The 13,885-nt window shown below is 43.2% G+C and overlaps 1 protein-coding gene across 4 annotated transcripts in view; it reads right to left on the bottom strand.

Annotated features, from left to right (window-relative positions):
* Positions 1-13,193, bottom strand: part of PLCL2 (phospholipase C like 2) — a 209,494-nt gene extending 196,301 nt beyond the window's left edge. Inside the window, exon 1 of one of the 4 annotated variants that reach the window (XM_021069677.2) lies at positions 12,828-13,193. In XM_021069677.2, the coding sequence (XP_020925336.1) occupies positions 12,828-13,157 (330 nt within the window). In that variant the 5' untranslated portion in view covers positions 13,158-13,193. Of the gene's footprint in view, positions 1-11,730; positions 12,163-12,827 lie in introns of those variants that run through there. The other 3 variants (XM_084991835.1, XM_084991833.1, XM_084991834.1) reach the window with 3 other exon arrangements.
* Between the last annotated feature and the right edge of the window lie 692 nt (positions 13,194-13,885).

Genomic DNA, 13,885 nt, shown 5'->3' with positions numbered 1-13,885 from the left:
ATGACATCATGCCATTTGCAGCAACATGGATGGAACTAGAGAATCTCATACTGAGTGAAATGAGCCAGAAAGACAAAGACAAATACCATATGATATCACTTATAACTGGAATCTAATATCCAGCACAAATGAACATCTCCTCAAAAGAGAAAATCATGGACTTGGAGAAGAGACTTGTGGTTGCCTGATGGGAGGGGGAGGGAGTGGGAGGGATCGGGAGCTTGGGCTTATCAGACACAACCTAGAATAGATTTACAAGGAGATCCCGCTGAATAGCATTGAGAACTATGTCTAGATACTCATGTTGCAACAGAAGAAATGGTGGGGGAAAAACTGTAATTGTAATGTATACATCTAAGGATAACCTGACCCCCTTGCTGTACAGTGGGAAAATAAAATTAAAAAAAAAAAAAAGAAGAAGTCCTACAAACCATTTTTTTTTTAATACAAAACCCAAATTTTTCAAGTGGGCAAAAGACTTGAATCATCATTTTTCAAGGAGAATATCTTAATGGCCAAGAAAATGTATGAACAGGGGCTCAACATCATTCGTCATCAGGGAAAGTCAACCTAAAAGCCATAGTAGATACCATTACATAATTATCACAGATACAATTTTAAAACAAACAAAACCTACTGACAATGCCAAGTGTTAGGAAGTATTTAAAGCACCTGGAACTCATATAACCTGGCAGGTGTGTCAATTGGTTTAACCAGTTAGGAAGACCACATGATAACATCTATTAAAGCTGAATATACGTACATCCTATGACGGCAATTCTACTCCCGGTGCTATTTTAATATATAGAAAAACATCAATGGGCATATACATAGAGCAGAGAAAGCCATGAAAGAACATATAGCTCTGTTTCAACAAACCACCAGAAACTCCATGAAACATAAATATATCTTTAAAACCCATATTACATCAGGCATTCTATTAGTTGCAATATGAAAACCGCTGAATAATTCTATTGGTATTTACTACAATCTTTTCAGCATGCATTAATAGAAATAAAAATCTAAGCAACTTGCTGCTTTTCTTTCACAAATGAACATTAAATCATTTTAACTATTTGAAAAATTGTATCTACTTATGCCCACAGGATATCAGAGCTTAGGAGGAAGATGAAAAATAAAGAGTAGCAGGAAACCATATGGAGAAAGTCATACAGCTTGTGATTCTAATGGTAGCTGCAAACGAGGTCACTTATCCCTCTGTGGCCACGCTAATTGGTCAAGAGCAACAGAAGCTTCATCAGCAACGCTCATAAAAAACAGGCTACCCCTTCCTGGGCATTTTCAATTTAGAGAGCAGACACCTGCTACCCATCAGTCTCTCACGAGACAGGATTTGTGCCAACCACCACTCCATTATTTGGTTTGCTCTTAATCTTTACTATTTATAAACAGAGTCTTCAGAGTACATGCATGCACAAGTGTAGCATGTGCACACATGCAGCTATCTATAGCAAAAAAACAAATTCTCAAAAATAGCTGTTTGGAAGACCACATCTTGTTCTATTAATACTCACGTACTGCAGTATTACATAACAATTTTTTTCCAATTCTGTTATGCTAATATGCAAATAAATGAACTCAACCATAGCTAGGAGCTAAATGTACCAGTATGGCCTTGTGTATCTCTAGCTACAAGACTTTTACATGATCTCTTTCCCTTCTAAAAATCCCACGAATCTACATTATTAATGACTTTTAAATCCAGCTGCTTAGTTTCTGGAGCAGTAACATCTCCTATTTCCAAATCAGTATATTTACCATACTCTGAGAAGACACCTGAATACTGAGTTCAGAGTAATGTGTGGAAGGCATACACGTATTCTATAATTTTAAAATTATGTGACAATTCCAAAATAATAATAGGGATAGATGTCATCAGAGAAAGCTCACTTAAAAACAAATTGTTACTATTATCTGCTTTACCTTCCAAGACCCTAAAGAGTTATAACTGTAAATCACATTTTGTTTAAAAGAAACAAAAATGGAAAAGGACTCCTTCCTGAAAAGCTCTTAAATCCATCAAAGGAGAGCCGAGAGAACAAAACCTGGTTTGCAGCTCATACATAACTCGTTGTGGTGGACAGGATGATGGTTATGGCTTTTTATTGATTAGCTACATGTTGACTTCATCCCAAGAGTCGGCCACAAGAGGTCAAACTTTCCTAATTAAAAAATCAGCTATCTATTTTGGGACCAATAGAAACTGCTAGGATCTGTGAACAGGGACGGCGTGGGAAAGTAGGAAGAAAAGGAAAAAGTCAAAGGGACACATTATAGAAGATGAAGGGGGAAGAGGGTGATGGAGGAGGGCAGAGTGTGGCCTGCACCTGCAAGTCCATCAGACTGGTCTGGGTACCAGCTGGGCCCTGCACAAGCTGTGTGTGACCCTGCCTGCAAATTTCCCCATCTTGAACAGGTTTCCTTGTCTATAAAATGAGAATGACAATGACTCCTCGCAGGCTATAGGGGAACTTGCGTGAGATGATGCATAGAAAGCACTTCCTAGGACCTTGTCTTTGCCCAATCCTTGAGTGGCAAAGGAAGGTACCATTTCTAACATTATATGAAAAAATATGCTGATTAAAGATCCTACTTGTAAAATTCTGCTTGTTAGTACTCTACATTCCTTATGTATTTTCTTTTTTATTAATTCTACAGCACTTCCAACAAATATCTTTTGACAATATAATATTAATAATGATACATTAGGGGTTTAGGATTAACATATACACACTACCATATATAAATAGATAATCAGCAAGGACCAAATGCATAGCACAGAGAACTCTACTCGGTATTCTGCAGTAACCTATAAGGGAAAAGAACCTGAAAAAGAATCTGAAAAACTGAGTCACTTTGCTGCGCACCTGAAACTAACACGACATTGTGAATCAACAATACTTCAATTTTTAAAAATGACAAAGTTTAAGTAATTTAGTTCTTTAAAAATAAAGATGACAGTTAACCAAATACGAGAAAAGAGATTAAATGCCTTAACAAACAATAAAGCTCTCTTGCCATGCTTCTTAAAGTCTGATAGCAGAACACAAATCAAAAGAAAATTTCAAAGGTCTACTCTTGTTTTAGGGCCACAAAAAGAACAGATAATTTATATTAACATCTTGCAGAACAAATTCTGGAACCAACCAAATTACTGGATTCCACTTAAATGAAGCAACCATCTTATTTACCATCTAAGCTTAGGAAACCTTTGAGAGTGGAAAGAGGCACTGTTACTAATTTTGTCAGGATGAAAGGTGTAAATCTGGACTATCCTAGGCCATAAGACATATGGATGTTTGTTAGGCTCAATAAAACCAATGCTCAGTACTCTGATTATTTAAGTGGGGCTGTGTATATATACACGTGCTTACACTGACATACCCAATTTAGAAGGCACCAACACAAAAGTCAGTCCTGAAGCATCTTCAGGATAAATCTGAGAAATTTATCTGGGTACATTCGCTGTATTTCAAAAGATTAAACTTTCAAAATAGGGATGACAGTGTTAGTGACCTCTAACTTGAATGAGGCTAAATAAGTCTGCCCATCTCAGGATCAATTCTAAATAAAAGAAACTAAAAATCAGAGAGGCAAACTAGGCACTACTGTCTGCCCGTCTCAGGATAAACTCTAAATAAAAGAAGCTAAAAATTGGAGAAATTAGATACTGCTTATGGAGTGTTTATTACAGGCCACACACTTCTGAATATTCCACACCCATCAGCTCATTTAATCTCCACAGCAACACTATAAGGGGGACTGCATTATCTCTGTTTTAGAGATGGGGTAATGACACACGGACTTATATACCTTGCCCAAGGCCAACTGGAAAGAAGAAAGAGAGCCTAAATCTGATCCAAGGACCAAACTTCACACCTTCTAGTTTTCCTGCCAGTATTATGCCTCCTGAAAAATCCAGACATGCAATCTGTGTCCAAGGACAGACCCCAGGGTACAAGCATACCTCAGAGATATTGAGGGTTTGTTTCAGACCACCTCAATAAAGTAAATATCACTGCAATAAAGAGTCATTGTGTCTTTTTTTTTTTTGTCTTTTTTGTCTTTTTTGCCTTTTCCAGGGCCGCACCCGCGGTATGTGGAGGCTCCCAGACTAGTGGTCTAATTGGAGCTGTAGCCGCCAGCCTACACCAGAGCTACAGCCACACGGGATCCAAGCTGCGTCCGTGACTCACACCACAGCTCACGGCAACGCTGGATCTTCAACCCACTGAGCAAGGCCAGGGATTGAACCCGCAACCCCATGGTTCCTAGTCGGATTTGTTAACCACTGAGCCACAACGGGAACTCCAAGAGTCATTGTGTCTTAAAAAAACAATCTACATACCTTAATTTTAAAATTCTTTTTTGGTTAAAAAAAAAAAGGCTAACTATCATCTGAGCCTTCAGCAGGTCATAATCTTTTTGCTGTTAGAAGGTCTTCCTCGGTGTTGATTAGGGTGGTGGTTGCTGAAGGCTGAGGTGGCTGTGGCAATTTCTTAAAATAAGACAACGAAGCTTGCCATATCAATTAACTCTTCCTTTTATGAACAATCTCACTGCAGCAGACAATGCTGTTTGACAGCGTTTTACCCACAGCAGAACTTCTTTCACAAATGAAATCAGTCCTCTCAAACTCTGCCACTGCCTTATCAACTAAGTTTATGTAGTATTCTAAATCCTTTGTTGTCATTTCAACAACCTGCACGTCTTCACCAGGAATAGATTCTATGTCAAGAAACCACTCTCTTTGCTCACTCATAAGAAGCAACTCCTCATCCATTCAACTTTTCTCATGAGATGGCAGAAATTCAGTCACATCTTAAGGGTCCACTTCTGATTCTAGTTCTCTTGCTATTTCCACCACACCTTCCACTGAAGCCTTAAACCCCTCCAAGTCATCCATGAGGGTTGGAATCAACTTCTTCCAAACTCCTGTAATGTTGATATAGTGACCTCTTTCCAAGAAATCACAAATACTCCTTATGGCATCTAGAAATGTGAACACTTTCCAGAAGGTTTTCAGTTGACTTTGCTCAGACACATCAGAGGAATCACAATTTATGGCAGCTATAGCCCTATGAAATGTGTTTCTTAAATATAAGGCTTGAAAGTCAAAATCACTCCTTGGTACATGAGCTGTAGAATGGATGTTGTGTTAGCAAGTGTACAGAAACAACATGAATCTCACTGTACATCTCCATCAGAGCTCTTGGGGGACCAGATGCATTGTCAATGAGCAGTCATCTTGAAAGGAATCTTTTCTTCTGAGCAAGATGTCTCAAGAGTAGGCTTAAAATATTCAGCAAACCATGTTGTTAACAGATGAGCTGTCATCCAAGTTTTGCTGTTCTCTTTATAAGGCACAGGCAGGGTAGACTTAGCATAATTCTTAAGGTTCCTAGGATTTTAGGAATGGCAAATCAGCATTGGCTTCAACTTCATCAGCCTTGGCTTCAACTGCATTAGCCTCTAACAAGAGTCAGCCTGGCCTGTGAGGCTCTGAAGCCAGGGACTGACTTCTCCTCTATAGCTATGTTAAGTCCTACATGGTGTCTTCTTCTAATAGAGGGCTGTTGTCGACATTGAAAATCTGTTATATAATACAGCCAACTTAATGAATGATCCTAGCTAGATCTCTGGATAACTTGCTGCAGCTTCCAAATAAGCACTTGCTGTTTCACCTTGCATATTTATGTTGCAGAGATGGTTTCTTTCCTTAAACCTTATGAACCAATCTCTGCCAGCTTCAAACTTTTTTTCTGCAGCCTCCTCACCTCTCTCAGCCTTCAAAGAATGGAAGAGAGTTTGGACCTTGCTCTGGATGAGGCCTGGGATGTGGTGGCTGGTTTGCTGTGCAGACCACTAAAGCTGTCCCCATAGCAGCAAAAAGGCTGTTTTGCTCTCTTATATCCATGTGTTTACTGGAGTAGCACTTTTAATTTCCTTCAAGAACTTTCCTTGCATTAAAAAGTTAGCTAGGAGTTCCCGTCGTGGCGCAGTGGTTAACAAATCCGACTAGGAACCATGAGGTTGCGGGTTCGATCCCTGCCCTTGCTCAGTGGGTTAACGATCCGGCGTTGACGTGAGCTGTGGTGTAGGTTGCAGACGCGGCTCGGATCCTGCGTTGCTGTGGCTCTGGCGTAGGCTGGTGGCTACAGCTCCAATTCAACCCCTAGCCTGGGAACCTCCATATGCCACGGGAGCGGCCCAAGAAATAGCAACAACAACAACAACAACAACAAAAAAAGACAAAAGACCAAAAAAAAAAAAAAAAAAAAAAAGTTAGCTAATTGTTTAGCACAAGAGGTCTATCTTGGCTTTTGACATACCTTCCTCACTAAGCTTAACAATTTCTAGCTTTTAATTTAAAGTGAGAGGTGTTTGACTCTTCCTTTCACTCGAGCACTCATAGGTCATTATAGGACTATGGCTATTAATTGGCCTAATTTCAATACTGTTGGGTCTCAGGGAATAGGGAGACCCAGGAACGTGAAAGAGCAGTCAAGACACACATAACATTTATGGATTAAGTTCACCACCATCTGATACGGGAACAATTTGGGGTGCCCCAAAACGATAACGATAGTTAACATCGAAGATCAGTGATCACAGATCACCATCACAAATATGACATACTTTTGAAATAGTGTGAGAATTACCAAAATACGACACAGAGACATCAAGTGAGCAAATGATGCTGGAAAAATGACACCAATAGATTGGTTCAACACAAGGTTGCCACGAACCTTCAACTTATTAAAAACACACCATCTGCGAAGCACAAGAAAGTGAAGCCCAATAGAAGTCGGTCTGCCTGCATAGCCCAGCTGCAATTATTAGCTAGAACATTTCACCTAATTTCCCCTGCCATGTGACCAAGCACTAGAGGCCGGCAGGACCTGCCACCTGCCCTCCTCTGGCCCTTGAAAACAGGTCAGTGCCAAGCATTCTGCCAGCAGACTGGCCTACTCACACAACTGTCACTAAAGTTCAATATAGGTAATTATATACTCTGAGACCCCTAAAGCTATGGAATTATTCTGACACAAGGAAAATAGGTACTACTGAACACCCTTCCCGGGGGCGGGGGGAGGGGGGACTTATCTGAGTCACTACTAACAACCATGCCCGGTATATATAACCCTCTCAATTTACCATTAACATCAGCAGAAAACGTTGGCCAGGCAGCTTGTATGGTTTTAGACCCTGTGGCCCAGTGGTAAAAATATTTGAATATCCCCTGTACTACAGATTCCACTGATATAAAATAAAAAGTAACTAAACTAATCCAGAGATCTGGGAGGGGAGCAAGTAACAACAGCCAAAATTTAGTACTGATAAGGAACACAGCATCTATTCTTGGACACACATGTATAAAATAGTGTCTGAAGAGAAAATGTGAATGTTCATACCTCATCTATACCTGCATTTAGACTGCACTGCCCTATTTTGCTGAATACTAAGGCATGGGGAACTTAAGCATTAAAAAAAGCAAAAGCAAAAGAAAAAAAGAACAGTCTCATTTAGACCCCTTGCAGCGCACACAGAACTATAAAAGGAACTGAACAGATTATGGGAGAGAGCACTCTAAGAAAATAACTTGAGAGGCCAAGATCAGCAAATTAAAAAAAATAAACAATTTCCTGTCAGTTGCCGACTAGGACCTGGTGAAAAACACCACCACAAGTCAAGCATAACTGTTTGGAGGGGAGATAGGAAGACAAGCAAGGGAAGAAGCAAAAGGGGCAGGCAACTTTTAGGTGATGAGAATGAACAAACACTCCCGATGATTTTGCAACTGAACTCTGAATTGTGGCAAAAGCTCTGTGAGTATCTGAGACCGGAGGCCCTGCACCCGCCTTTCAGCAGTTATCTAGTGTGGCCTCAAACGCATCCTACAACGTGGGGAGTTGCTGATTGGCCATCAGATTTTTCTGACCTAAATGATCCAGGCTGCTGGTCTGTGCAGACAAATTCACTTTGTGATGCGGTTACTGTCTGTTGAATATTCATGACACGCCCACAAGTTTGCAGGGCCTGCAGTTGTCTCCTCCCCACCCCCTACTCATTCTAAAAAAAGTCTGAAGTCAAATGCAGGTATTATTCCTAAGATAAAATTCAGAAAATGGCTATCAAGTGCTTACTTTCTGTGCAGAACTGATAAATACAGCCAGCTTTGGCCTGCAAAGAGTCTAGTTTATTTAAACTGTAATATCCACATGTACATTTTAATTATTTTATTTAAATATGCATAATAGATATGAAAATCTTCCTTGTTCCCTACTCTGGGGTGCTCAGCATCAAGACACAAGGATCTGCGTTGCCGTAAAGTTAGTAAAGGTGTTTCTCCTACGCACTGTGATACTATAACAAGGACGATAGTGCTATTAAGAAAACTAACTGCTGCCACCTTGGGCAAGGTCAAACCTTTGGTCCCTGTGAAGCTGGAAGCTTTAGTCAAGCAGCCGTAACAGGTGACTAAACAGCTGCCTGGCTATATTATCCGTCAACTTATTCTGCCAGGAGAAATTGAGATGCCTTTTTCCCCTTCCGTATCACCTACATTTAAAGGGGAAAATCAAATCTGGTATTCTAAACCACCAGTGCTACCTTAATTACACAAAAAAATTACTGCTGGTGTAAGGGGGTCGCAGGGGAGTGCAGCCATACCCAAGTGGGGTACAACCACCAGCTCCAGCACCCTGGGCAACCCGGTTAACCTCTTTGAACTCTGGTTTTCTTCAGTGCAAATGGTTGGTGTAGGACCAAGTCACAGAACCATGTTCAACACATTGTATGTGTTTTGCACCTACTAAATGCCTAAGAAACAGTGGCTGCTGTTATTACTTTTAAATACCAAGACAGTACAATGGCTATACTTCCAACTTATTTTTTAAAATATCCAAGATCAATAGTTGCCATGGTCTGGGGATAGGAGGCAGGGAAGGCTACAAAGGGGCTAGGAGAATTTTTTGAGGTGGTAGAACTGTTCTGGATCTTGGTTGTGGCGGTAAAATCACACAACCATGTGCATTTGGCAAATTCCATAAAACTAGACACCAACAAGGGTGACTTTTACTTTAGCAAATTATACAACAGCTTCTAAAGTATGAACCAAAATATTTAATTAGTTTTGAATAAAGTAAACCATCAAAACTAACAGTCATTTTAACTTTGCTTATTTCAAAAAATTACAAAGAAATTGAAGGCTTAAAATGCTACTTCATATATTTAGACCAAGCTTTTGAATTCAAGGATTGAGCTGCTTGTAGAAAATGAACGCCATTTGAACAATTAACCACATTAACTGTTTCAAAATAAAGTGTGGGTTGTATTGAATAGTGTGATGAAATGAAATATGGAAAGAGAAAATGAAAGTGATGTTTTCATTTACTAGATTACTTAAGATGACAGATACAACAGCTTCTCCCCTAAAAAAATCTAGTAAAAGGCCTTTGCAAATAATCTCAGAGAGTAACATTATTTTCAACAAGCTAAGGAAAAGCAAAAAATTCTGATGATGAGTTTCATGATTCACTTATCTTCACAACGTACTTTAAAAAGTCCTACAAGGCTGCTCACTCTGAATTTCCATCGACACTTGTTACCATAACCAAGGAGCTCTTTTAGTATGGATCTGTGCATCTAGCTTGGCAGAAAATGTAGTTTTACAACAATTTCTTACTCAACACCATATTTACAAAACAGATGGAGTTCCAAAGAAATAATTTTAAATAAGGAATATAATTCTGGTCAACCTACAGTGGATTTCTACATGTGCCATGCACCTCAGCAGTATTCCCCCTCCTCACACACTCTTTAGCCCATTTTGGCTGTTGCTTCTCTCCCGGATTTGGGGATCCCCAAGGAAGAGAAAGGTCAAGACTTAATGAAGATGGAAGCTGGGAAACAAGCAGAGCCAACATTTCAACTAATGACCCCAGAAACACTGGCCTCTGTTTCTCAGCGAGCTCCCTCTCTTCCTGACATTCCCTCAAGCCCTCAATTACCACCTTACTCACTAATCTCCTCCCGCCTCCACTCTTCCATCACTTGACTGCATTTACCCCTTTACTCACAAAGAACACAAGGAAACCAAAGAAAGATGTCAGCATTGTTTTCACGTGGGCTCCTGTTAAGCTGTTTATTATTTTTTAACAGAAATGAAATGCAATTCTGCCATTCATGTGATAAAAATATCTGTGCGCTATTCGCTGTTTTATGAAATGTGATATTAAAGGAAAAGATCTCTTTATTCTATTAGGCTATTAGCTTGACGCTGTCATGTCTTTAGAAAATGCCACACTAAATTTCTAAAATCTTGATCCTTCAAGGCGACAACTGAAAGGGAGTAAGTACCGAGTAATTACCTATTTAAATATAGCATATGCCTTCCCAAGATTCCAGGCTTGATCAACTTTCAACACTGTTTCCATAGTTTTAAAGGCTGTTTAAGAAAATGCAAATTGAAAACAGGCAAGAAAAAGGAGTCCAGTCATCTTAGGAGTATAAGACAATAAACAAGATACAAGACTGATAAACCCCAAACAACCACTTGAGAAATTAAGATAACCTAGAGAGAGCAGGGACTTTCTCACCATTTCTCTATTCATTCAGGAAGCACTCTACTGAACCTTTACAATGTCTATCCAGGAATACGACTGCGGACAAGGAACCAGAACTGCCTTCGTTAGAAGAAGAAAAATGACAACGGTATCTGGGAAAGTTTTAAAATTCCAGGAATTTCTGGAGTTCCCCTTGTGGCGCAGCAGAAAAGAATCCGCATGTTCAATCCCTGACCTTGCTCAGTGGGTTAAGGATCCAGTGTTGCCGTGAGCTGTGGTGTATATAGGTTGAAGATGCCGCTCAGATCTGGTGTGGCTGTGCCTGTGGTGTAGGCTGGCAGCTATAGCTCCAATTTGACCCCTAGCCTGGAAACCTCCGTATGGCCCTAAAAAGCAAAGCAAAAAAACCACAAAAAACAAAAACAAAAAAAAAACAGGGATTTCTTAACAATTAATCATTTCCCCATGTGCTTCTAGAATGTTCAATGAAGAAATGATATCTACCAACAAGTTCTCAATTACACATATCAGAAATGCTGGCAAACCATACTTCTTCCTAATCTCCCATAATGCAAAATTAAAACAGTTGCTGTTGTAATTAAATAAGTTACACTGTGAGCCCCATTACAGACACCAACAAAGTTTGAATTTTTTTTTTTTTTTTTTTTAATGTGCAAAACCAGGCCCTGGAAAAAATTGAGCGAGAGGAGTTAAAATGTGGTAAGTTTGTATCTTCTCTGGAATTTTCATGTCTGACTTAACACCACCACGCAAAATCACCACATATATCTGGTAACCAATAAAAACAGATATGACACATGACTCTGTCAATGGGATTGATAACCACACACAGTTGAAAGTGACCTCCATGGCAACATGAGCTACAGAGTAAAAGAAAATATAAGTCCCCAAAAGCTAGGTATGCAGCAAAAATATACTTTGCTTTCCTTATGCTCTAAACGCCTGCTGTGAATAGTTAATACACTTGATCTTCAAGCCCTTCATTTGTGCCCTTGCCCATGTATAGACTGGGCAAACAAATGACAAAGCGAAAAGCAGTTTCACAACTGCCTGTTACATAGAGTAGCAAAGTGGTATATTTCACTAGATAACTGCAGAAACTGATAACACCATCACTTACATGGACTCTGAAGGTTTCTCTAGGTCCAATTAAATTTCAAATACCAACACTGCCAACTCTCTTCACTGTGGCCCGTTCTGCCTGCCTCTCCCACCAATTACTCACCACAGGAAGGGTGGGTGCAGCCCTGTCAAGGTGCTTTGCTGCTCACTGTCCTGGTGACCTCTCAATTTTCAGAAAGCAACGTTTCCATATTTGCTCCAAACTTGAGCAGAAGGAGCTAGTCCTACCCAAGGCTCTGCGCTTCTTAGCTAATTAACTTTTTTTTTTCTCACTTCATGTCAGGAGAAATATGTATACACTGCAGACCAAAATGTACTATTAGAATGAAGCCACCCAAACTCAGGAGTTCCTAATAGTACTTGAAGAGTTTATTATGCACAAAACAATCGCTGACTTCCTCCTGCTAAACAACACCAGGCAAAAGATATCAAAACCAAGCAAACTGCCCAAAAGAACTTCCACAGAACTGGAGGCCTGCCTACTGCAGCAAGAAAAAATTAAACCGTGCAGGACTGTAATGTCTCCGTGCTTTTGACCCTAAGAAAGCCAAAATCTGCATCTGCGTTCAAAAACATACTCCATTTCTCCGAGTGGTTGAGTGACCAGGGATTTTTGTGTCCTCTGAGTCTAACTGCTAGCAAGAGGCGGCCATAGGCAGAGTGGGGGGAGAAAACTATTAAATAATCTGTTTGCTGCCTGGGATTTTTAAGAAAATGTTTCCACGTAATCACTGTCTTTAACATACAATAGAAACCTTACAAGGAGTCTGTTACCAGCCTAGGTTACCACAGGAGAACGTGCCCTGCCCAGCAGGTACAGGCCATCATTTCAGGCCAATCCTGGGAGAGGTGACAGCCCTAAGTTGCACGGGAGATGTCTGAGCACAGCTCCCCTGCACATTCGGGACCACCTCTCCATTCTTCCCAAATGCCATATGCACCCAATCCCTGCTCAACCACCCCAAGCACCAGTGCATCCCTAGCTCCCGTCAGCAGGGGCTCCTGGTACAACCCTCTCCTGACACCAGCACTCCCCTCAGGAAGAGCCCCCGTGGACGGCGCGGGGCGGGCGGAGGGTGCCCCTCTCCCACCTACCTTGATGATGCTGCTCCTCCGGGGCAGGCCGCCCGGCTTGCTCTCCCGGGGGAGGGGGCAGGCGGCCGGGCCGGGGGTTGGGGCGAGCGCGGCGCCTCGGGGGCCCCTGGCTGGGCTGGCTCGGGCTTCGTCCCCGGACACGCCGAGGCTGCAGTCTCCGTTGGAAACCCCGGCGCTGTCATAGCGCGCCCGCCCGTGGCCGTGGAGCCCGCCGCCACCGCCGCCACCTTCCCCGGCCCCGGCTTTCAGGGCGCCCTTGGCCCCGAGGGCCGGGCTCGGGGAGGTGGGCAGGGCCCCGCCGGCGGCGCCCCCCCGGCCGCACTCCGCCATGGGCGCCCCGCGACCCGCCAGCACAAAGCCGCGTCCCCGCGTCCCCGCGTCCCCGCCGCCTCGGGCCGCGCGGCCCCTCCTCCTCTCCTCCTCCCGCCGCCGCCTCGGCCGCTTCTTCCGCTTTTTTTTTTTTTTTTTTTTTTTAAATTTAGATGTGCTGTTGGTTTCGAGCTCGCCTCGCGCACGGTTAGAGTCGCGGCGGCAGGATTATCGGAAGATTCCTGCAGGGGGAGAAGAGAGACACAGTCAGCACGGCGGCGGGGCCCGGCGCCCGGCACCCGGGACGGAAACACGCCCGGCACACGCGCCGCCGCGGGCGCCACAAACCCCGCGCGGCCGGGGCGCGAGGCCCCACCCCGGAGAACCGGGCGCCCACCCCGGGGCTCGGGGCACCCACCGCGCGGGCACCGGGGCGGCCCCCTCGGGTTCGGGGAAGCGGCAGGCTCCCAGAAGCGCCTCGGCCACGCGGAGGAGCCTCCCCAGACTCTCTCGGCCCCGGGCGCGCGGCGGCGACGGTGGGGTCTCCCCGGACCCCAACTTCCCGAAGGCCGTCGCGCGCCGGGCCCACCACGTCTCCCCAGGACCCCACCTGGGCCGGCGGCTCCAGGGAAGCGCACCGCGGGCAGGGCGGCGGAGACTCGCCCACCCCGCCGCGGCCGTCTCCTCCCGGGCTCGGCGCTGCCCCCTACAGGCCGCAGGGACCCTCCCCGCCGCTCCGACCCACCGCG

This window comes from Sus scrofa, chromosome 13 (assembly GCF_054392235.1).
Source record: "Sus scrofa isolate SSC_HxYL_T2T_F1_AM1 chromosome 13, Sscrofa_HxYL_maternal_Yorkshire_Landrace_v2.0, whole genome shotgun sequence".
In the NCBI taxonomy this organism is placed as follows: Eukaryota; Metazoa; Chordata; class Mammalia; order Artiodactyla; family Suidae; genus Sus; species Sus scrofa.
Note: the sequence above shows the minus strand (reverse complement) of the source record. Positions and strands in the feature narration are given on the sequence as shown.